This window comes from Fundulus heteroclitus, unplaced genomic scaffold (assembly GCF_011125445.2).
Source record: "Fundulus heteroclitus isolate FHET01 unplaced genomic scaffold, MU-UCD_Fhet_4.1 scaffold_38, whole genome shotgun sequence".
Classification (NCBI taxonomy): Eukaryota; Metazoa; Chordata; class Actinopteri; order Cyprinodontiformes; family Fundulidae; genus Fundulus; species Fundulus heteroclitus.
The window spans coordinates 2,676,016-2,701,771 of record NW_023396792.1 but is presented as its reverse complement, the minus strand read 5'-3'; the positions used below and the strand labels follow the sequence as shown (position 1 = coordinate 2,701,771).

General features: G+C 40.9%; 1 protein-coding gene across 3 annotated transcripts in view; it reads left to right on the top strand.

The window, feature by feature from the left end:
• The window catches only part of dennd2b (DENN domain containing 2B), a 73,961-nt gene continuing 48,205 nt past the window's right edge, over window positions 1-25,756 (top strand). Inside the window, exons 1-2 of one of the 3 annotated variants that reach the window (XM_036130758.1) lie at window positions 1-126; window positions 20,644-20,742. In XM_036130758.1, the coding sequence (XP_035986651.1) occupies window positions 20,669-20,742 (74 nt within the window). In that variant the 5' untranslated portion in view covers window positions 1-126; window positions 20,644-20,668. Of the gene's footprint in view, window positions 127-8,044; window positions 8,231-15,990; window positions 16,105-20,643; window positions 20,743-25,756 lie in introns of those variants that run through there. The other 2 variants (XM_012873029.3, XM_036130757.1) reach the window with 2 other exon arrangements.

Below are 25,756 nucleotides of genomic sequence, written 5' to 3'. Positions count from 1 at the left end.
AAAGCCAGAAGGAAAAAAAAAAAGCGCAAATCAGTTTTCAGGCTGCACGCAGACAGAAAGCCACGCATCTCTGCAGAGGAATGGATTATTAGGCAAACACCGCAACAACACAGAAAACAAAAACGGGTAGGTGCCTTGTTTCTGCTCCATTAAGGCTGTTTAGGGAGAAATCTATCGGACTCGTCTGTTTTTAAGAAAGTTTGAAAAAAAAGTTAGTGCTTATGTTTTGTTGTGTGTACAAAAGACAAAAAAAAAAAAAAAAAGAAGCAAACTGCCCATGTATTTGTTGACAGGCGTCATTATTGTTAACACAAGGGATTTTAAAGTCGCCCACAGTTTCTGGCTTTGGTCGATGTTGGCTGTCTTCTCGTCTGTTGATGGTTTTTCTTGGAAAATTGTTCTTTTTGGGGAGATGTTTTGGTGCTGCATTTGCAATGTTACGCCTACAGGGGGCGCCCGAGGACCTTGAACGCGAACCAATCAATGGCCCCTGCTCTCTCGTTTGTGTTTAGTTTGACTTCATGCCACAACAAACCTCAGGTCGATGTTTTCCTCCCCTTTCTGAGTCAGTTGGGAAATTGTAACTTATACAGCCCCACAGACACAAACACACGCAGATGTTTACCCCCCCCCCCCCCCCCCCAGTCCATTGTCCTCACAGTAAGTTCAAACCATGTGTTCGCCTCAAGATGCAATTAAATGTAGATAGAAACACTCGGATATTTCATAACTCAAAGCAGGGCAAGCCTGGAAAAAAACTGATTTCTACACAATCTGCATTCATCTTTAATTTTTCTTTGATCATTTTTTTGGAACTGGTGCTGTGGCTCCTCATCTTTAATGAGACTGAAGATGTCCTTGTGCTAAATTCAGCTCCCTGTGTGTCGCAAGATTGGAACTCCAGCTATTCAGAGCATGTGTTCTGAAGCAGTAACACATTATTATTTGTTGCTCATGCCTCATTAATCAAAGCCTGACCGAGTAGTTAATATTCTATTACCAAGATCTAATCACATTGTTTACTTTAACGTGTTTGTTTCACCTTTGATTTAATACGTGGTACTGAAGTCGAACATTTTGTAAAAAAATATATATATATAAATAAGTACAAATCCAGCATCTAAAGCAGACATTTATCCCTGTCTGTGCTTGCACACCAGAATATGTGTGGCTTTTATTTCAAATTAGTCCCTGTGCCAAGTGGTGACAGATGAATAGATGGATGCCCTGATAACTGTTTCTGTTGTGGGCTATTGAGAGCCAAATGGGTTCGGGTAGAAATGTAAAACACCCTATGTTTGTGTCTCTGAGCAAACACACAGCAGCTCTGGCATCACTTTTCCTCCGCTGCATTCAGTCGGAATGTAAAAAGAAAAACAGGTGGCGGTCCTCTCGTTGACCCAGTTGCTCTGCACACGCCACTTCCAGCTGATTTCTGTACTTTTAAAGAGGAGGAGATGTCTTCACTCCGCAAGTTGTGTCTTCTCCCTCTCGGCGTTGACAAAACATGTCAGCTTTATCCTGAAGCCAAAGAGCTGCCTCAAGCCTGCTCCTGAAATGTGATATTGAGTTTATGATGGAAAAAAACAATTCTGTGATGTGTGGATGAGACGATTAGGCAATAAAACTGACTTTGGCATCTTTGAACCTGTCCATAAGCTAAAAGATTAGAAATGAATTTTATTGCGTAGGTGGGAATAGACGTGCTGCACAGTTGCACTGTCAGTAGCGCCGTTGCCTTGCATGTTTTCAAACCCGGGCCTGGGGTCTTTTGCATAGTTTACAAGTTCTCCTTGTTCACACGTGGGTTCTCTCCAGGTACTCCGACATGACTTTTGGTCTCTCCAAATTGCTCTTAGGTGTGTGTGTGTGCATGTTTTTGTCCTGTGTGTCTTTCTGTTAACCTGTGATGGACTGGCAATCTGTCCAGGGTGTACCCTGCCTCTTGTCCAATGACGGCTGGAGATAGGCACCCGCCCTTTCGTAATGAATAAGCGGGTATAGACAATGGATGGATGGAAGGTGACAAAAGACTCTTGGATTTATGGAAGAAGTTCTGACGTTTTCAATTACCCTTAATTTAAGATTTAATGCATCGAATGCGTATCATCGTCATAGATAAAAACAGATTAAAAGTAATTCTAAAAGCTTAAATATAATCACAAAACATGACAGAGTTCTGGAGCGTCTGGGCTACGCCTTTAGTTTTTCTGTTTTATTCGGGGATAGATACCCTGAACAGATGATCTCAGGATCCCGGTGGTTACTTACAACAGCAGAAGGTTAGAAATGCAACAAGCTGTGCTATAGAAGTTCAAACCCGCATGTCAAACTGTAATCTGCTTTAAACCGGGAAGCCAATGCAGAGCGATCAGTAAAGGTGTGACATGGGAGTTCTTAGAGGATCCAGGCAAAAACCTACCGACTACATATAGGAAGTAAAAAATATAAGTGACAGAAAATCTCCTCATCGGGAAGAACAGAAACCTGTGGAACTTCATTTCAAAGTGTGCCCATAGATGATTTAATGTTTGATTTTGAAACAAAAATACTTAATTAAGAACCAAAACAATCCAGAGGGTGTACTAAATGTGCCTGGCAACAAACAATGACTACCGTAAGAACTTTAAAAGCTCATTGGTTAATCCATTAAGGTAAAAATATCCGCGTGACGTATTTGGATGCTGGGCGAAAGAATTTCACTTATGAGTGTAAAGTCAGTCTTTGATGCGCCAATATAATGGAAGCTGTGGATGTGGTTTTTTTAATGAGAAGACCAGATGACTCAGAGATCAATGTAACAATGAAGCCGAGGTCCTGGTAAAACAAACCCACAAATACAAGCCAGTTGCTCAGCCTTTTGTGCTCAGATGGTGAGATGTGCCGTGTTTTCAGGAAAGAAGGTCTTTACGAGACCTTGAACGGTTTTGATGGGGTCTCTGAGAAAAGCTTCCTGCTGACTCAATGTTAAAAACCGCCATCACGGATGTCTGTGTTTTTTTGTGACTTCCTTCATCATTGCAGGCCTGTGGGACGCTAAGACCACTCCTGCTTTTCACCCAGGAGACTGAATGAAGCTGGGTTTATGGGCGGCTTATGCTTTCAATTTGCTTTAAAAAGCTTAACGTGACTACTACTGCTTCGCTTCTTGATTACTTAAAGCAGAGATGCTCCATCTGCATTTTTTGCCGTGGTGGAAAACAAAAGGGAAAAGGGCCCCAGCAAAATGATCTTATTATCTAATTATGTAATCTCGTTTAAAACGAGAACAGAATACCGCCAATTAAAATGATCTGAGTCCATGTTTGTGCTCTGGAGACACGTCTTGTTTCTGTGTAAACGCCTTAAAAGATTCTGACCATTTAATTACCGAGTAGCATGCTAAGGATGTTTGACATACATGCGGCTCCCTGATGATGTCGCCCCCCGTATGATTTGATTTAAAGATTTGAGGAAGTATATAAGCATTTTATTTAGCTTTACGCATTTAGATTTAAAGGCGTAGAATGACGAGAGAGAGAGACAGAGACAGAGACAGAGAGTGAGAGTTTAGTGGATGCATTCCTTGTAAAATATGTATCATTCAAGTTTACACTATATAAGACTTGTATCTCAACTCAAAGTCAGTGGAAATTTACAGCAACTAACAGTCCAAACATCAGGTGACTGCAGTGATTTAAGTCAGCTTTCACTTTAAAAAGAAATGTTTCGCTGCCGCCTCTGACTAGAAGTATTAAAACTCAATTTGCCTCCCTGCAGGATGACCGGTAGGTTTGTGCACACACTCTGAAGGGCCCTGATGGGTCCCACAGCGCAGCTGCACGTCCCTGCAGCAGCGGATGTGAACCGCAGGTGCTCAGTCACACCTGTTTCCATCATCGCCCGTCGCCGTAGGATAGAGAGGAAAGTCCTCCTTCTGTGGACGGCATTAAATCTTTGAAACGGGAAAACCTGTACTTCTGATTGTTTTGTTTTTGCATTTGACTTTTTTTTTATACAATTATTCCTATTAATATGTTTGCCTTTATTTAAGGTTTAAAACAGACCTACGCTTTACTCAATCTCAAATAGGGATGAAGAAAATTTAAGGAGTAGAAATGATTTATTATCATGTGGAATTTTGCAAGTGTGTGACACATTTTGTGAGATAATAATAGGAATTGTGCTTTATCTGAAAACATTATTTAGATTGGTATCGTTTCTTGGTATAAATCTGTCGGACTGAAAATATATTATTGTCAAAACAAAATCTAAGATTTATTATTTAGGATATCGAGTCAATATCAAGGCAATTGTCACATGTCAATCAATAGATGCAACGATAAAATGCCAAATTAAATAATAAGACTAAACCAGGCCAGTGAATCAGACTAAAAACTTTGCTAAGTATCTCTTAAGGGCTCAAACTACTTACTTCAAAAGCCAACAAACAAAAGTCGTTTACACAGGCTGGATTAAACCCATATTCATATTCAAACTATTCCAATAATCTAAAAGGCACCTATCAAAAAAAAAAGCTTGATCATTTGATGTTTTCAGCCTGGATCATGGACCATTGGCTGACCGTGTAGGACACAACCTCTGTGAATAGACTTTAAGAGACAGCAGTACAAAGTTTTATGTGAACCTTTTGAATGTACAGAAGAAGGTGATGAGAAGTCTAGACTGTGACTTTTGTTTCGTTCCATTTAAAAGACAAGACATTTTGTAAATGATGCTGACAGGGCTGTTCTGGAGCAACGTACCAAGTGTGACAGACACAATGCGATAAAAGAATGAATAAGAGATAACTTTATCCTGTGAGGCAAACATTAACATCATGGTTAAACCTAAAATGTTCTTTATTTCATGCAGCAGTAATAATTCTAATTTTTTATTTTATGTCTGTGAGCTCAGTCTGATTAATTGTGTTTGGCCATTTGCGCAGAAAGCAAGAATGGTCTATGATGATCAGTGAGAATACTGGAGTTTTGTCTGTTTCTTTGGTTGGATCGACCCGTAAACAGAATCGTATTGTTGTTGTGGATTAGGTGGATAGTTCAGCAGTTTTGTTGTAAACCAATCACATGTTCTGTTCCTAAAACATTTTGGCACCCTTGCCTTACCAGCCATTCAAAGTAAAAAATAAGTATCGCAAGACTTTTAGAAAAAATGAAAGAAACAAAATACTGATGTAGTTTTTTTGACATAAAGTCTATGTAGTTGTTTTCATTTATATGCTCTTTGATAGGCGTGTTTCTCATCTCCATTCATGGCCAACTAGGTTTATGTCAGTCGCACTATGAGGTAAGTAGTGATGTGATCTGACCCCATATCTCTGTAACCTAACGACAAAAAGGGAAAGTAGGAACACTTTATATGACACTGTTTCCAGCTCAGACATCTTCTTGGTGCTGTTGTGAATAAATGTATTCTCAATCCTACAAATGCATCTGTTTAATTTCAGGGCTGCACATCTATTGCGGATCTATTTCCGTCGCAACATTGACACGTGTAACATTCACATCATAAAGGACAGTTTGGAGTGCAATAATTGTTTGCTAATATATTCAGTGTTATGAACATGCATTCTAACTGCCAATGGAATATTTAGCCAAACTGGACACAAACGATATAGCCTAAAGTGCTAAGGGTCAAAGACGGATCAAAGCACAGATGACAAGAGGAGGAAAGAAGAAAATAGGCATTTTTTGGAACTAAAATTGTTGCAATAGTTACCAATATTATGTCATTATTTTAGCGTAGGCTTGTTTGGACATTTGGGGAGAGCCAGAGAATATCTAGAACCACTTCCCTCCTCAGATGGTCATGTAAACATCCTCATATATGTGACGAAGACGAACAAATCTCAGTGAATATAACTTACTCTACGCAGAAGCAGATCGTGCATTTTCACATCATAAGCGACACCAGTGGCGGTTCTTGCATGAATGCTGCCCTGGGGAAAAGATCTGAGACTCTGGCACAAAGATGAATGCAGAGCAGTTTCTCACAGGCCACTTAAACTAGGCCCCATCCAGACGAAGCCGGGTTTGATTGTATCCAACTAACTTCTTGGTTGCGTAGGGGGTCCCATCCAGACGAAGCGGCTACATTTGAAACCTGCTCCCAGAGTGGATAAGTCTGAAGCCGCCCCCCCATGGCGGCTCTGTCTAGACACCCCTATCCGCATAACTGGCTACAAACACCTGTGTTTGAACTTACAAGCCAATGTAGACCTCACTGCTCCCCCAACACGCATGCAAAAACACAGAGAGCAGCAATGTCGGATTTTTGTTTGACTTTGGTGTTGCGGTGGTGTTTCCGACACTATTAGACTTATAGTAGATTTTTTACACTTTTACACTGACGCGTTTTGCTCCTCTACAGCGTTTGTGACGACCGCCTTGTTGTCGGTCTGCACACAAATGCCTCTTTTCCCGTTTCTGCGTTCAACTGCCCCGTTTACACTACCCTTTTTTAACCGTGCCGAGAACGGTCCGAGCTTGGTAACTGAGTTAACTATCGAGTGTAAATGGATCGCAAACTGAACTGGACTGTGCCAGACACAACCGACCCACGCTAAATCTAGACCAGTTCGATAGGTGGGCTCGGCACGGTTTTTCAGTGGCTCGGTTCTCTGTTAACAAAGAGCGCATGAGCAGACCGTATCATCTTCTTATAGTCAGCTGACTAATTTTGCGGTTTCAGTCATTCATAAAAATACTAGCTACCTTACCGTGCCACACGGTTTCCAGTGATGATTCTGCTTAGCAGTGTGATGAACCTTAACGTCTGTCATTGTTTCCTCCGCCTGACTCTCCGCAAACAACGAAATATCACAATTATAACCAAACATAACTTCCTGAATGTTACGGGCGCCGCCATTTTTATTTGCTTGATTCCCTCCTTCAATCCTAGAGAACAGTAGTACCGTAGATCGTCACTAGGAGGCGAGGAACCATGCTAGCGTGTTGTGTAAATGGTCGTAAGAAACAAGTTTGGCTTGGTTAACTGATCCAAGCTCGGTCTAAAGTCGGCATGGATTGGTTAAAAAAGGGTGTAAATGGGGCTACTGTTTTCTCCCTGCTCTTCTTCCTTCTTTACTTCTGCAGCAGCGTTACCATGCCACTTGCTGCCGTGGCATGGTTACTACAACGCCTATTAAGGCTCCTCCGGCTTCATGCGGTTCCACATTTATGCTCAAACCTTTCTGTGCGGACACTGCATTCGACCCTGCGTGGATGTAATCCTTGTCATCCCTATTGCCAGCGGCAAGCAGGGGGTACCCACTCAACACACAAGAAAAAAAAGGTTGTTCTGGGTTACGGCAATAGATAAATTATACTTTTTTACTCTGGAGCTTGTTCTCTCTCCCTTTCTTATGCCGCCCTGAGCAAGTGCCATATGACTTTCCTCCACTGAACAAAGCAGTTAGTAGATGTGACTAACTGGATATGGTGTTTTTATTTTGTTTTTTGGGGGGGGGGAGGGGGGTAGTCTTTTTTTAGTTTGGCTGGTCACTAAGCAAAACATTAACTAAATTCATATTTTCAGACTTCTAACTGGAACACAGCAGCCCATCTCTTTCCATAGACTGGAAAAGCAGCTCCAGGCTTATTCTTTTATCTGAATTTTGCATTTACATGCAGGTTCCTTGTTTTTGCCTAACTGCCATTTCTCAACAAATGTCATAGCGCAAAATTCAATCTCCCGCTGCGGTCTCCCATCCCGACCATGCGCAGGGTGTTGGTTGAACATTCACCTCCGTTTATCTGAAAGACATCTTTGTGCGCTGGTGACTGCGGAATGTCCCCCTGGTTTCATCCCATCGTCTGCCTTCAACTCCTGAATATTCATCCGCACCCTTCAGGCCAGCAGGACAATAAACAAGGAGCAGAGGAGCTGAATGCCTGTCTGAGGGAGGAGGGCAGTGGGGAGGGGGGGTAAATCCCAGGAAAACTGGGGGCAAACAGCCCGTCACCACAGCAACAAGTCCTGCCTCCGCTTTCTACAACAGGCTGTAGGAAAGGGGGGGATTTTTTTTCTCCTCTTTTTTTTTTTTTTTTCTGTGTGTGTGCGCTTATCGGTTTGTGTTGGAAAGACATGAGACGGAGTTTACTGAAGAGGGCAGGTATCCGGAGCAGCCAGCCAAAAGTTTTTCCAGTGGACGAACGGGATTTACGCGTCGCAACGGGATTATAATCTGAAAACGTCCCCAGCAGTCATGGATGTAAGAAGAAACACGGAGGTAAAACAAAAAAAAAAGAAAAGAAAAGAAAGATGCTTTTTTTTTTTTTTTTTTTTTTTTAAGCGTTACGGACGAGCTGCTGCAGGAAGTTTAACACAGCGGACAAGACCGTAAAGCAGAAATGTTTGACTCGTTTTAAGAGTTGCAGGAGAAGTGGTTTTTCAGGAGCTTTGTCCGGCTCGTTAAAGTTGTTCCCATGTGACCATATTTGGTCATCGGCGTGTTGAAGTAAAGACTATCTTGAGCAGAAAGCTTTTCTTCTTTCAGCTGACCCTTTTGAATGGGGAGAGAAAAAAAAATGTCCCAGCGGATACAAGCTGCTACTTTGTGGGCTGTAATTAGACCGAGCTATTATCGCATAAACACCCCCAAACGTCAAAGCAGCAGATAAAGAAGAGAAAAAAAGGAAGAGCAGGACTTTTCTGCAGGGGTTCAAAACTTTTTGGGGCGCATGTGCAGAAAGTTGACCACAGATTCAGATCCCGGTCCCCGCATGTTGCTTTGTTTGATAAGATGTAAGTGTCGATACACAGTAATAATATTATTTTCTGTCAGATTTCATGCAGGCATTTTTAGAGCTGCTGTGAGATTCCCACGGGTTTTCGGTATCGCGGTATTTCACACACACAAAAAAAGTAAGAAAAATGTCGAACACGATCTTTATTTATTAATTAAATAAAGATCGCGTTATTTTAAAGAGAATATAAGCGATTATTATTTTATACCGCAAACAATAACATGTTTAGTGTCACAGGTATAATGTTACGAACATGTGAATTAAACACATGTTGAGTTTTGTTGTGTTTTTTTTTTTCCTTTTTTTAACAGCAGTTTCAAAGTAGCATTCAAGTAATGGGGGCCCTCCTTTAGTTTCCACAACAAAAAACGAAATATTTCTAAACAACCGATTTAGTCATTCTTGTAATAGTAAAAGAAGAAAGATTCTTTAGGTCAGCTGATCAGCAGTGTGCAGCAACACTTGGGGGAGAGGCGTTGCTGTGTTGGGACAGTATTGCTGGGATTTTTTTTTTTTTAGATTTGAAACCCATACTGATTCAAACGCTGGTATACTTGGATGCCAGTAAGTGGCCCATGCCTTGTTTAACGCAGTAGGTTCAGCTTGTTTGTATAGCACTGACTACACTGGCAACTAATGTCATCTTAAACCAAGACAATCAGATCCGATTAATTTCCAGTCTGGGTAAAATAGACTAAATGTGAACGCTGTGCCAATACACCGCATGTATGTTGCTGTCTATTAGTCTAGAATATATTTGTGTAATTTTTGTTAATTATGAAGATCTAGAAAATGGATGGATGGATGTTTGTGTATTTTCAACATTCGTTAGAAACTCAGTTGGTTACTTCTGTGACTGTAAGCTAAGTTAGCATTGTGTTAGATTAGAAGAGATGTGTACTATTTATGGTTTCTTAAAAATCAAAGGAAGTGGCGACTATGACTCAGAAGGAAGACTGGTGGTCTTGCAATTGGAAAGTTGTGGGTTTTTATTGCATCTTTCTTCCCATGCCGATGTGCCCCTTGGCAAAGCTTTGATGCAATCAACTGGGTTCCCTTAGACAGCACATTTTTTTGACCAATCTGTATAACCTGACCCAATCTGAATAATCTGATTGAATTTGACTTTGGAAAGTGCCTTGAGATGACATGTTTCATGAATTGATGCTATATAAATAACATTGAATTGAATTGAAATCTCTTAATCTGATTTGCCTACCGATCTTTACATCAGTGTATGAATATGTGCGTGTTAGTGAGTGCACATGTTTTGTTACATTCATAAATTGCACTTTCAGTGATTCTCTGTCAGGTTTAAGTCAGGAATTTGTCTAGGCCGCTCCAAAACCTTAAATGTTTTTTTTTTTTCAATCAAAAAAACATGTTGGTAAAGAAATTAATATTTTAAGCGCCAACTCCCTGGTTGTATGAATACTTTTAAGAATACCCGTGTTTGTATATCACAATATATTAATATTTGTAGAATCAAACTAGATGAGTTGTTCTGAAATCTTTGGGTCTGTCCTGAATAGTCACGGGCTGGTTATTGGTATCAAGGTATGCCGAGGTTTTAACAATTTACTATTTCAGAACCACTGAAACTTTCCACCATGCCGCTCCTGTGGTGTAGGATCCATTTAGTGGGAGGCCAGAGAAAGTCCTGGAGTGTTTTCTCTCATTATATGGCACATCATGTGACGCGGCACACTTCCTTCCCCCCATATGGCTGCACACTGCCAGTCAGCTGATTGCAAGAAGGCCCCTTCACGTCTCCCTTGTTTATACAGAAGACAAATTTGCTCTTTTGGGAGAAATATGCAAAAAAAAATAGAGACAGTGATGATGTGGGAACTAATGGAACGGCACACAACACGCTTTTTCAGGTACGCTGTTTTAAAACCACAGATGGCCAGCTAGAAGCATGTCTGCTAAGCAGTCGACTGCATGCTTCAGCTTGCAGTCGACTGCTTAGCAGACACGTTCTATTTTGGTGAATATGTAAAGTGCTGAAGGGCAAAGCATTATATTGCTCAGCGCGATAAGCACAATAAGATTATTACTACATTTAGGGAGTGTTTATCCTATTGTTTAATTGATCAAAATCCAAAGGCTCAGACATAAATGTGACCGACAAGATCTTTATCAACTTGTTATATTATTTTAGCAGCAGCTGGAATAAATAGCGCTTAACTGTTTTAATCAAAATCAATGACATCACGTTAAACCGTTTCGTTTAAACTTTTCTCTCAATGTCTGCCATACCATAGTAGTTTTACTTGGAGTTATCATATCGGCCCATGTCCGCGAGACATTTTTTTCGTCAACATTCCCGAGATCTGATTTTATTTATTCGTTCATTTCCCCAACATGTCATCGTGCATTAAAAGGAGAGCAGTGTTTTCTTTTTTTTCGTCTGAGATCCTTGTTTCTGTCTGAGCATCCTGTCTCTGGAGCTCGAGTTTTCCTAGCAGATAACAACCTTAACCCTTTGCGATCTTATCTTCTAACACAAACCGTATGGCACAGACTGCTTTTCCTCCTCCTGAAAACCCCCCTCGCCATTGTGCAGGTCAAACAATGACCTTTCCCTGTCGCGGGACTGTCAACACAAAACTATTGAGGAACTTCCTTTCCATTCCCTCAATCGGTGTGGGAGGAGTGAGTCCCGCACCGTCTGCAGATATTTTACCGTCAAAGCTTTCGCCACCGCCGCCAGGTAGTGTTGATATCATTCGCTGAGCTGCTAGAGACGTCACAAGAAAAAACCCGGGTTACTTGCAGGACGCTCACACCGCCGTTTAACAGGCGCTTCTATTACAAGAGGGCCTGGCAGATTTTGCTACGCCTTTGTGCAAATCACAAGACTTTCTCTTTAACCTTTACCCTTGGGTTCAGCTGATTTTATCAACCACAGAGAGAAAGCTCCCTTTCAAAGTATGATAAAAAAAAAGTATTTCCACATTAGATAAGTGCTCATGGAGGCACTTGAGCCGCTCGCTCACATGGCTTTAAAGTAGCGCTGAACAATTAATCGCATTTTCAATATAATGGTGATTTAAAAGAAACGCAATTTCCAAATCGCAGAGGTCTGCAATTTTTGGCTATGTCACAATTAGAGAATTAGACACGTCCATTAGGTGTCGGTAAAATGTTTAAAGTGGGTTTGCCTCCACATGGAAGGTAAGACAGTTGCAGCAGTGAGATAATCTAATTTTATTACTTGTTTTAGAGTTTGTATAATCATACATAGCATTAAGTACTGGTCAATCAGTTTAATACATAAACTTGTTTGTTGGTTGGACTTTGCACTTTATGTTCAACAAGGATTGATGTCCAATTAAATTAAAAGCTGTTCCCTTGAATAATATTCTGATCAATAGAAACATTAAAAGTTCATATTTAAAATAGTACTTTTTTACAAACATCTTTATTTAGAGGCCATTTTTGTTGCTTGTGGTTAATGCGGAGAAAAGTCAAAATTGCAATTTTGGTTTAAATATATCGTAGGCAGAACGCAATCATTTCTGCTCTGAGTTTAGATGCTGTGGGTCTTTTAGCAACTAATCCACACGACGAGGAAACAAATTGATTTGTTGTTTGTATATATTTTAAAACACATGATAAATTAAACTGGAAAAAAATCGCATTAAATCACAATATTAAGAAAAAAAAATCGCAATGAGATTATTTTCCAAAATCGTTCAGCCCTATTTTAAAGTCCCACAGCCAGCTTCACGTCAGCGATTCTGTCTCACTGCATGTCAGACGTAAATGAGAGAACAGTGCAGCCTGATGATGTGGGTCCGACTCGGACCAACGGGTCAGAGTACTGCTGTAGGTCAGCTTTAAGTCCCGACTTGGACGTGGAGTGAAGCATGTCAACAAGTGTTGGTTGGTGTGCAACTCTGATATGACAGGAGACTTACCAATGTCAGCTCCCTCTGTCCTCAGCCGTGATGTCTTTCACGCCGTTTTGTTGCTGAAGTCAAGATTCAAGAAACTTTATTGTCATTGCGTCACACGATAGGAACATGAGGTGAACCAGATGCATGTATGTCAGCAGCTCCTGCACAATGCAATGAAAGCAATGTCACTGTTGCAATCTCAGTGGACAGCATCATTAGTGAATTATCATTATAACATTACGGCAGCAATAGTAGCGTTGCTTTTGAAAGGGTTTCTCTCCTAATTCTTTGAGGAGATACATCGATCGTGCTGTTGGTTTTCTGTCTCTTGTCAGAACCCCGTTGACGCTGAGAATAAATGGTGCAGACCCCTGCATTTACAAAAGCTTCTTTAGGGAGTCCTCGACCACTCACCTATGATGAATGGTTGGTGGCTTTGTTTTGGAGCACCGTTTAATCAGAGTACCTGACCTCTACAGGCAAAGTTTGAACATAAACGGCACGCAGTGACTTATGTATAAGTCGTAAAAATCAAACCCATCATCTTATCAGCTCCCTTCTGCAATATTACTATCCAGGGTGGGAACAGAGAAAAAAATTAGATTACAGCTCTCACATAGTTGTTTTATATCGCATAATGCATGTATACGAAATAGTTAAACGCTCTTATTTAACAAACCACGCTGCTGTTTTTCTTTTTCTTTTTCGGCTGCTTCTCTTTTTCTCCAAACAGCTGGGAGACTTGCGAAGACACTAAGACTCGTAGGAAAGAAGCCAGCTGAGACTGAAATTGCTCAGCTGAACAGATAGCTTGAATAGCAAAACTATCTCGACCATGCTGTCAGATTGCGGGGTTGTCATTTTCACTGTAAATCACAATTCTTATCACAATCGTGTCTGAGAAATGCTGCGGTAATTTCCCACGCCTTGATGGAAACAAACTGTTCGTTAACACCACTGATAATAGTCCCCCACTTCTGTTTGTTCATTTGCACGTTCTTCTGAATATTTCCCTAATGCCGATGTCTCCCAGGTTAATGTATCTGCTTCTTAGTGCCATCTCAAACATTAAATGTGACTGCGTCAGTCGGCTGCTTTTACGAAGCTTTTAATTATTTTCTCTTACAAAAGACTTTCTCAATCACACATCATATAGTGTTAGCTTGCTGTTCAACTCCAGTAGTTGTCCTGCTGAAAAAACACACACCGTCACGTGGATAAAAGTTGCTTGAGTCAATTAGTGAATATTTTCAGCCCTGCTGTTCCAGGCAGGGTTGGATCTGGGATTTTAATAATTCAGGGCCTATATTTAAACATTAGGAAGTCTTCAAAGAAACTTTGAGCAAGCTGGTTGATGGATGCTTACTCCATCTTTGCTCTGCCCGACATTTCAAGTGGATTTGTTGATACTCAGTCTTCGGTTATGAATTCCCTCTAATAGGCACGATGGCAAAACATTTTAGCTCATCGCTGATATATCAGTTTATTAAAGCATTCTTTCAGAGGACCAGCGCTTGTAAGGTTAATCATCCATAAAGAGTCAAGCCATGAGTGACCAAGGGGACGTGAAAGGGAGGCTGCTCTGGTTTCAGCAGGGGCACGTGCTTTTTGGCCCCACGTATGTACGTATGTATTGGCTCGTGGGCGCTGGAGAAGAGAAAACCTCTTTGGTGGTCCACTCTGTGCTGTAGTTTTTAAACTCCCACTTTAAGATCGGGGTAAACAAAAGCACAAAGTCCAGACTCCTGTGTCAGAGGTCGGCTCTGCGACACAGATTTCTCGGCCCTCCCGCTGCAGCTCAGAGGGACATAGCTCTGTTTTCCGCATGCCTGCCTCCGCAGCTGTGCACGCTCATATCTGGGTCGCACTGAAAGACTCTTTCTCTTTTTCCACGTAGAGAAAATATGCGGTGATTAACCTGGGAAAAAAAAAAAAAAAAAAGGGGAGACGAACTGAGCTACTTTGTGGCAGCATGAGAGACCGTGAGGTGTTGTAATTAAAGGCACAGCAGCTGCTGGTGCCGGTGACCTTGGCGGTTTTTGGAGCCGGCTCAATTCATGCGAGTATCAGGAACAATCTTTTTCCCTTCAGATGGAAATATGTGCCTTTGTGCTTCACATTTAGTGATGGTGGGTTAGGTTGGAACACCGAAGGCTGAAGTTCTGTTTAAAAATGAAGTAAATAGGACAATATACATCTGCCTGCGATAGACCGGCGACCTGTCCAGGGTGAACCCCGCCTCTCACCTATTGGCAGCTGGAGATAGGCACCAGCACCCCTAATGACCGCACAAGGGATATACCACTGCTCTGCTAATAACTTTGAATTCAGCCAGTGATAATTTGAATAACTGTGAACAAACCTGGTGTTTCTACACTGACAGAAGCAGTGGTGAGGATCAGTGTGGGGGCCTGGGAGCGCTCCCCTGCCAGCGAGTTCTGACGTCTGAAGAGAGTTGAGAATTTGCAGAAATTTTCACCCCCCTCCCCTCTTTACTTTTTGGCTGCCTTTGAGCTTTGCGGTGGTTCTAAAAAACCTTGAAGTCAGGTTGCTGATCAGCAGAAACAGGCGAGCGGTTCCACCAGAGAAGCTGAATACAGGAGGGAAAGAAAAAAAAAAAACAGGAAACTTCACTATAAAGTTGCCATTGTGTCTAATTCTGGTGTGTGTTTTGGATTAAAACACACCCCTCTCTGGAAAGCCCAGATGAATTAGACTTTACAAAATGTAAAGATGACTTTAGAGTCTACAGCTGGGACGGAGCCTGACATTGATGATGTGCGTGTCGTCTGAAAGTCGCCTGACTCACAGCACTATTAGCATCGACTTCAGGTGCGCTCCTCTCATTCTTTAATATCACGGGTCCAGCGGCGCTCTGATGGATGGGGCAAATATTAGCACATTCCTAAGTGAGGTGGGCAAAGAGAACCGTGTATCAGACGATCTGTCAAACATGGCAAGGCCAAGGACATGAGGACTGTCTTTAGAAGATATTTAACCCGACCGTCTCTCTCTGACACGCACACACACTGATAAAAAAACGTACTTTTTAACTATCGCTGCCTCTCAAGGACGACCCAACACAAAGAGTCCCTTTATTCCAGGCAGCAGTCTCATAACACCACTGTCCCAACTCCACGAGTCATAGATTTAGTTTCTTTTTTAGTACAAAATTACTTTTACAGTAAAAGAATCCAGCAGTAGGTTTTCTTTCTTTCAATAATCATTATGAAGGAAATTAATCAAAAAGGCTAGATAGCTCCCAGAGTTTGCAGCAAAGCTTATTGCTTACATTGCTTGCCTAAAAAAAGAGTTTTTTAGAAAAGTAATTGACAAGATATGTGGCCCTTTCAGGAGTTAGGGAGAAAGAATGGGAAGATGTGGAGTAAAAGGACAGTATCTGGAGATGGAGTTGGACCGGCTGCTGGGTGTACTGACTGCTTCAGCCCGTGGTATGCCCAGACGACCCACACTGTAACGTCATGCTCCTTATTTGTCAACTTTTAAAGGTACAAAATTAGAGATGCACTGACTGGATTTTACCGGCCGATGCCGATTATCCAGTTCTCTTTAGGAGCTCGATGCTGGCTGATTGCGACGTTCTTTTTAGGGACTAAACATGCGAAAGAAAATCTGTTTTATAGCATTAACACTGTGTTTTACTACTATTAATTAAATATAACAAACACTGACCATGGAAGAAAAAATGTTGCAGGTTCGTAGGCAGGTGGCTAGGTTGAATAACCAAGCTGGTACATTTCTGTTAGCGGTAGGTCAGAATCACTTTGTTTTCCCATGGTTGTCTCTTATCGATGATCGGCAGCTTAAACACAGAAAAATAAAAAAAATCCTACTCATTGAATACATTAAAATTTAAAATTTCCTCCATTCTCAGTCATAAACTCTTTTTAACCAACTGTGTGTACTTTTGTTTGTTACTTTGATTTAATTCCGGTAAAATTTAGGAGGAGATACTTTTATGCCTTACCCCGAGATAATGTTGTAATTCCTTCATTTGTTTTTGTGAGATTCAAATCTTCTCACTGTATCATTGAACCTGCAGCACAGTTTTATACTTATACTTTTATAAAAAATAAGGGACAGCAATTCAGACCTCAAAATAAAACAGAAAATCAATGGGACAGCCTGATTGCTGCTCTATTTTTCTTTTCTTTTTATTAAAGGCACAGTATTGTTTTTTTCTTCCACATAGATAAAAGTTAAAAGCAGTTAAAACTATAGCACGGCCACATACAGCTATATCAACATCGGGGCTTCCCATTTGTACTTTCTTGGTAATAACTCAAATAAAATCATCCGTATAAAACCGAAGGAACTATTTCTTTTAAACTTTTTAGCTGCCTTCTGGATCAGATGTTAGGGCCTGTTAACCTTTCTGTTATCAGAGCTGGAAAACCCTTTTGCCAATCAGCACATTAGCTGCTCGACAGTTTTGGCTGCCTACAAGCCAGTTTTTCGCAACCGCAAAGCAAATTGGTGAGAAACTGTCCGACCAAACCGGTTCTCACACTGAAGCTTTGTAGCCTACTTGTTGCTTGATGACGTATTCGATTGCATAAAATGAATTCCCTTACTAAGGGATGATGAAGAGTATTTCTAAATTTACAGGAAAGTGACATTAAACTGACGATTCACTGGACTCGCCCGGTGTGGGAGTGGATCAAGTTGTTGAAAAAAATAGAAAGTTTTCTTAGAGCAGAGGCGAAGATGAGTCTCCATCCAAATTTTTTTTTCTCTCATAGACACCGGCGCGATGTGGCAGGAAGAGGGGCAAGAATTTTTTATAAGCCTCGGAGCAGTTACATTACGTTTTGCATCATGTCCTGTAACAGGAAAATCTCAATTAAACGGAATAGAGCTGGAGTACTAACAAGGGCAATCTTCTCGTGTTCTTTAGATGAAACATAAAACGGTGCAAGAAAAGAAAAGTAGTTGAGCAAGAATAACACAGGAAAGTCCCTCCTCCAGAAAGACCTGCTGCTGAAAGACTAAACCAGCCTGGTACACGCATTGGCAAGGCATCAACGTGAAGGCGGTGATGGGTTTTGCACGTCGAGCTGGACCAATCGGCAACTAAAACCGTGGCGTGAATCTTAGCCGTGGCCCGTAGTTTTAGGCGGTTGTCGAATAGCTTGGCTTTGGCTGGGAAATCTCAGGAGAAACTTTCTCTCAAATCTGGTTGAATGCACTTTGAAGGTGCTCTGGAGGGTTCTCTGAAGAGCTTGTTTACAGCCGGTGATTTTGTGTAGGAAGATGGTATCGGCCCCTCAGGAAGTCAGTTGGCTAACGCCTTGGTGTTTACACTGCAGGGTCCATCTTGGGCCTGCCTGACCCACTTCTCTTCTCACGCTTTTTTTTTTTTTTTCGTGAAAAACTGAAAATTCACACACATAGTGGTCACTTTAAGACGAGTCCACATGGATCATTGAGTAAAAGTTGCATTATTTTTCTATACTGATGTTGTCTTTCAGAGATAATCTTGACATTTCTATTAAAAAGTAAGTTTTATAGGGTCAAACCTTATACAACCCATAATCCTTTGCATGTGGGAATAATAAGACTATAGTTGTGTTTACCTGGTGATAACATCTGCTTATCTCCTAAAGACAAGAACATTTTACACAAAAGTTTTTTTTTTAGCTTTTAGTGTTAAACTCTGATCCGCGTTTACTCGTGCCGTTTCTGGTGCAGCATTTTTTTATTTTTTTTTATTTAAATTCATCCGGTTCGAGGATCCTGTGGTTCCAGGAGAAGCCGAAGCGCGGGAGGTTTGCGTGGCGCACAGAACAACATTGGTCTTTGTGTTCAAATGAAAAAATGATGCATGTTGTGCCCTTCCAGCGCCGTCCACAGTCACAGGAAATAGCTGACAGCAGGAATGCTCATTCTCTCTGCTCATCTGTCTCGTTAGGAATCAGCTACAGCCCTGGTTGGCTTGCTCCTTCACACAACAACTTCCTGTAAACAAGGCCTGCTGCCAAGCAGCCTCCTATCCTCCACCTCTGAACTCCTGGGGTCCCCGCTTGACCCCCGTTTTGCATCAGAACAATTGCTTTGAGCCCACTTATGTAAAAGGGTCTGAGCTGTGTTGTCAGGGGCATTGGCCTTCAGTTTGAAGGGAGGCTTGAAGTTACTTTTGGTCTGATGTGAGATAAGGTCCAGGAAATGTTTCCTGTAAGGAACACGTCTTTACATTGTTTATGGTTTGTTTGTTCTAAGGACCTTTAGTTGGTATGAAGAAGAGGATGCTGGGCTGCAGGGAAACAATCGACTGACAGCTGACGAGAGAAGACACATTAACAAAGTTATTCTCTCCTGTGATCTACATGTATATGTGCCAATCCTAAACAAACGATGCCCTGATGATTAGCTGATATGTTAAGTTGTCTTACTGCAGCGTTGTCTGTGTTGTGTCTTTTTTTTAAATAAATCCAACAAGATGTTAAACTGGAGAACAAATGCGTGCCACTTTTAGCTGTTTCAGTGAGAACTCGTAACAAGTCCAAGCTGTGTTGGCTAGAGCAGAGGTTCCCTAACCTTTCAGCTCCTGGACCAAAAACATAACTTGACCCTGACCAAAGCTGGCTGAAGAAGGAAAAAAAACTTTTCAAATAAACTGACTAGATAATAGATAATGCCATCATGGCAACACCAACAGCTTTCATGATCGTTATATCATTCTGAATTAGTTTAAGAGAAACATTTTTACTTCCTGCTATCTGATTATTCATTTTTTTCTACATATTTTTTAATATAGCTTTTTTAAATGTTGTTGTTTCGCTTTTATTATGTACATTTAATTAACTAGTCTGATTCCCACAATGTGTTTTGTTATTTTTTAAGTAATAAGTTTATTTATTAAGTATTTATTATCTTTTGTAGATAAGCAGCATATTTCTGTATTTCCCTACATCCTCACAAGTTGCTTCTTTTTCTCTCTCTCGACGTGTGACATTTTCTGTTTGTTTTCTCTGGTTGCACCATGTATCAGTAAGATTAAAAAAAAGAAAACCCAGGGATCCTAATTTGGCTGAAGAGACCTCTTCAACCATTTTGTCAGATACATTTTTTGTTTGTTTTTGCCCAAACCGTCACTTAGCTTTTCTGTTGCGCTGTGGGAGGATGCATTGTTCTGTCGGGTTGAAGCCGGTGTTATGGGTTAGTTTTAGGTGTCAAACTATTATCCGCATGAATGCCAGGGGAAAAAAAAGGTTCACACGCTGATTTTGCAAATGGTTAAGATTACTTTAGTGAGGGATTAAATGTGGCTGACATGTAAACTAAAAAAATAGAGTCCCATAGAATAATTGATTGTTATGGTAACATGTCCTGTTTTTGCAATGCCGAGCCTCTAGTGTTTCCAACTGTGCATATTTTGATCTTAAATTTCATTAAAAAAGCTGGTGGATGAGCTTCTGTTTGTCTGGTAAATATTTTACAATCTGTTTAGTGTCTATGGTGAAATGCAGGTTGTCTTACAGTAAGAGTTTTTTTCCCCACTTTTTTTTTTTTTAATGAAATCCATCAGCCCACCTTGGACCTCAACATTAATCTGTGATGCGTCGATTGGGAGCGTTATTTTAAAATAAAGCTAAAATCGGCTTTTTGTCATGTGTTCGTCATCTCCCACTGTCACAGAAATCTGAGTTCTGTGTTCAGTGGCGGGATAATGAGTTAACCTGTTCAGACAGCTGAATTTTGGTCCTGAGTCCTGGCGCAGGTTCAGAGGAATCTTGATCGCCTAGTTTTTTTTTTTTTGTATGGGAACATGGATTAAAGCCTGTTTTTTTTTTATTTATTTTTTTTATTTTATCAGACTATCAGATCTTGTTTACCTTTTACTTATAACTCTGTTAAATGTATTCCTCAGCAATTATGATAAAGAACTGAAAGGTTTTTACAAGTCTGGGTTTGCTTAAATCCCAAAAAAAAAAAAAAAAGTCTCACCGTTTTTTGTGTTTGCATGGCAGGTGAGCGGACGGTTTGCAGACAAACATGACCGCCAACAAGAACGCGAAGGCTGTGCCCCGAGCAGGAGGGGGTAAAGCTGCGCGGGACGCCCCTGACAGGTCAGTGGCACCTGGGACAGTTTGCCTTAATCGACCTGCACTTCCACTCACCCCACTCTGCCTTCCAGCTCATTCATTCTCAAACATGTTTTCTAGGGATCAGTGTGTGATGGATTTTCTTTATTATATATATATATATATTTTTTTTATTGAACTCCTGGGAAAAATAACCAAAGATTGTCAATCAAACCATCTGCAAGTGTGATCCTGTTTTGTGGACAAAGGCCCTATCCAACCCTAAAATGTGAGCGCTGGGCTTGTGTTAGCTTGTCGACGGCTGCTGTAAAGGCAATTATTAATATGATACATTTAAATGAACCCAGAAAGTCTTGCAGTGAGTTAGTAAGAGCGCTTTTTTTTGTGGCCTCTGGGGTCATTTTGATCGAGAAGGTTGCTGGTGATGGTGCTGTTGGTGGTGAACTAACAGAAGCACTGCTGTGAGGATTGCTGCTGAGTTTCATCCATTGGTGATGAACATACAGTACGCACCAGACAACCTTACATATCCGGTAGCTACTGGTTTCTCTAATGTTTGTATTTCTGAGTTTGATTTTGTTTAAATAGCAAACATAAGCCTACTGTAAGTATTGGTGGAAAAAAGTTCCCTTTATTTCTTTACAGTCTTCCTCCTAGGAAGCATAGTTTTTTTTTGTAATCTTTCACAGTGATGTTGATTTTGATCAGTATTTCACCTGCCTTTCAAAGTTTTTTGGGACTTTTTCTGCTCATGAGCTAATTTTCTTCCCAGTCCTTGCGGTTACCCTCCTGACCGTGACAATTATGTGCAGTTAGTGCATAGAAATGAAGACAAAAAAAAGAGGCGTCAGCCTTCAAAGACCATACACAGGTGGCTGATCATTATTTGAAGCAGGAAAAGCAGCAAAGACGGGACACAGAACCAATAGATGCATCATCCCTCAGTTAATTGTGCATTGTATCCCCCCTTTTCTTGGTGTCCTAATTCAGGGTTTCTCAACCCTGGTCCTCAGGGTACCTTGTCCTGCATGTTTTTTTTTTTTGGAGTTTCCTTTCCACCACATGCCTGACTTAAAATAATAGGGGGTCAACAGGGTTCTGATGGTACACTGAGGAGGTGATGCTATCAGGTGTGCTGAAGCAGAGACTTATTTAACACATGAAGGACAGTGGATCCTGAGAATCAGGGTTAAGAAACACTGTGTTTGTCAACTTTCCCCTTTGCCATAAGCAGTCACTCTCTTTCCATTTCTCACCTGTAAGCAAACCATTATACCCATGTACTTAACCTTTCCATGTTAGTTTATTTCTCCTGGTAGTTAAGAATGTTGGATAAATTATAGAAGTAAATAAATCTTAAAAATGATCAAATATCACCCATTATTTAATGTAATTTATATTACACCATATTTATATTGATTGTGGTTCTGATCCTTGTTTAGGTGAGTTTATTCTTGTGAAATATGAGCGATTAAGATCCCTGGTATAACCAAAATAACTCTGAGCAACCTGGTTGTAGATGTTATTTGGAAAATAACCTTAAATCAAGACAAGTAAGGCGTCTCCTTCAGCAGGTATGAGTTATGTAACTGTGTGTAACTCCCTGTGGCGGAATGAAAGGGCAAAGATCCCCTTGTCAGTGCTAAAATATAATTTCATGTGTGTAAGACTTACATCTTAAAGTTCTTCTTACTTTAGAACGTCTAAAATACTCTTATCGCGAGTTCTTTGAAAGATTACGAGACACTCTGGAAGTGAAAAATCTCTCAATGCCTTTTTAGCACAACTCAACCCTGCTTTAAAATGCATATGTTCACACTTACATTCAAACTGTGTCCTAATGTAATAAATGTTCACATCAGCTCATGTTACACCTAATTATAACAACAGTGAAGTTAATGATTATCTTTATTGTCATTGACTTTATACACTCCAGTCATGTATCCTCTGCATCTAACCCATGGGGAGCAGTGGGCTGCCACAGTGTTCGGAGCTTTCTGGGGCTAAGGGTCTTGCTCAGGGACTCAGAGTGGTAGTCTGTGGGATTTGAACCGGCAAAATTACAGCCTTCCCACACCCAAAAAAACCTGAACCAGGGTAGTTGTTCACTTTACGCTAACATTTAATTTCCAGTGTACACATAAAGCGAACTACTGCCCTGGTTCACTTTTCTGAGTGCAGGATGCAGCCACCCTGCTCTAACCGCTAGTCCGCCTCTGCCCCGGCTTTAATGTGCACGAGACATGCTTTGCAGCTGGATGTTTTAACAGATGGAAATCAATTGCTTGTCTTGGAAGTTGAAATGTGAAATTAACTCAGGCAAAAATTACACACATGCTTCGGCAGCTCTTCGTGAACCTTGTGATCTTATGCAATTAAAACATGTATCCATTGCAGGTTGTTGTTCTGACGGTGCGGCTTAAAGTGAAGGTTTCAGCTAACCTTGCAAATGTTTTTTTGTCTTCCAACACCATGTTTTAACATGTTAAACAAGTCGGTGTAAGATGTAGGAAATACACATGCCCCTTGCTGATTAAACTTTGCGAAGCCCCTCAGACAGAAGCTGGATCCCAGTTGTAAACAAATGAGGAAGTGACAAGCAGCTGGTGGACCGTGAGCCCCAGCAGTAGCAGTGCTGGCTCTGTGAGCGGGTCGCTCTCCCCGTTCTGCTTGCAGCGGGATGTGGCTTGTGGTTTAGCATGCCCTGGAAGCCTGAGTTGAAGCCAGAGGCCAGGCTGTGACTGACGTTCGGCTCCCTGCACAGTGCTGTACGTGTGGCCGGTCCAGCTGAAGCTGACAAAGCTGGGATTATTATTTCTACGTAGGCTGATCCACATCACTAGGAACCCCTAAGAAAATATGGAAAAAGGAAAGAAATCAGCACTTTTCAAAATAAATGTCTCTAATTGGGAGGTTTTTCATGTGGGCGCCCACATTTTGTTTTACAGCGCTGGAAGTAAATCTTACTAAACGAAGCCATGTTATGACTGAATTAATAAGCGTTTGGAAAGAGATCAAGTGGAAATCTATGGGTGGGTCTTTTTGTCAAATCAGCATTTTAAACTAAGGGCACGCTAGTAGAAACAAGTGGATATAGAGGACTGCCCAAAAACGTATAAATCATCTGTAATTTTGCTTTAAAATTGACAAACATCACTGTTAGTGAAAAGTGTTTAAAACATTTCTTTGAACTTTAGCTGGTTTTTACATATTTTAGTAGAGATGCACCAATTAGACTTCACCTGGGAGATTTCAATGTTCAGATTAATGTTCAGATTTTAAAATCTAGAGTTTTTGACCTGTACCACATATAATGTAAAACATGTGCTGGGGGTCCTTTGATTGAGGTAGAAATGTAGAATTCAACAGAAACTCAAGGAACTGTAAAATTATTCTCATATGTCCCTAAAATTAAAGTTGTGTTAACGGACCAAAAGTATTGATTTCTCAGTAATTTTGCTGCTGATCAGCACCCAGAGGCAAACCAGGGAACATAAGCCTATTCGGATCTCTGGCTAGTTGAATGGCAAAAGTGTAATTTTTAGTTCAGTTATTTCCAGTCCAGTACCACATCTTTTTTTATTTTTTTTACATAATCTTCTTTTTTATCACAAAATCGCAATTCATTCCCATTTCTTTAATAGAATTTATTGAAAAAATACAGTTTAAACAGCAACAAAAATACGATTTTAGCTCCTACAAGGTGATCCTCCAAGAGCTATTCGCTGTAGACTCGGTATAGTGTCGCTGATTCAATGAAAGATTAGCATATCTCAGGTCCTGAGTCGGGTCTTTCCTGGATTATTTCACATTTCTTAAAGACATGCCTTTCAGATTGTCTTAATCTACTGTAGATATATTTTTAGGCCTCCAGATACAAAGACGGGACCAGAGGTGAAATCAGAAAATAAGTCCTAAAAAAAAAACTTCAGGAAACCTAAGGAACTGATTGTTGATTGACAGAACAGTTTACAAGATGGCAAACGTTGCTGAAAGAAAAAAAAAGGCTTTATTTATGGATTCATCAACATGATGTTGAAGACTCCACAGAGACAATCGTTAAAAATAGTCTGAAGTTATTATTGTAAAAAAAAGTCAAATTGTGTAGTATAAAATATTAAGGTCAGGTGGAAATTCAGTTCATGTACATACGTCACTAATATTATCAGATTAGCTTTGCAAAGCGGAAACCAGCTGTAGAAATGTGCAGACAAGGGCTCTCATGCCTCCTGGAAGGGACCTAGGATAAGTTTCATCCATCATGCTTGAAGCTTGAAGGCACAGAGCTGCTGTAAGTTTCTTTCCACCCTGAAGCAGAGATAGTGAAATCAGGGAAGGGCAGATAGGTGTGAAGCCAGATCTGTCCCAACCTGCACTGTTGGATCACAGTCCGCAGCCTTAAGTTTCCGCCTCCCAAAGAGTCGTTATTCTAACCGAGACGGTGACATCAGATCTCCCGGTGCTTCACTTTCACAACGGTTAGTCAGCTTCCAGGTGAACACAGGGTTTCTGGGAGACTGAGTGTTAGTGTACTGTAACTACGCGGATACATGTCTTCCTGAAAGGGGGTGGGCGGCATGAGAAAGCTCGTGTGAGACGGTGGTAGAGTCCAGGATCGCTTAGCTGCAGGGATCAGAAAAGGCTGTGAGAACCTACGAGGAGCCCGTCAGGCTTTGCAGGTAAGAGCCCTTTCATAAATCCTCCTCGTGCCTAATGCCTTCTGTGTGAGGTCTGCTGGGAATCTCTTCAAGTAATTTTTCAATTATCTGGAAAAATCCACAGCGTCGTTTAAATGATGTGTGTATTTCCTTTGGCCTTTATTTTAGTCTCATACTGCCAAAGACTGAATACTTTCCTGTGGTTTTTCTCAGTACGTGGCTTCAGGTTTTCATTATGGCTTTGAATCTGGAAAAGTTGTCCCATCTGTTCTGTGTTCAGTTTATTACTAAAGGGCTTAGTAAACAAGTTTACAGTTCCTACAGGTAGCTTTCTTTTGTGTACTAAGACCTGTCTGAGTGCCCTCTGCATATGGATGCAC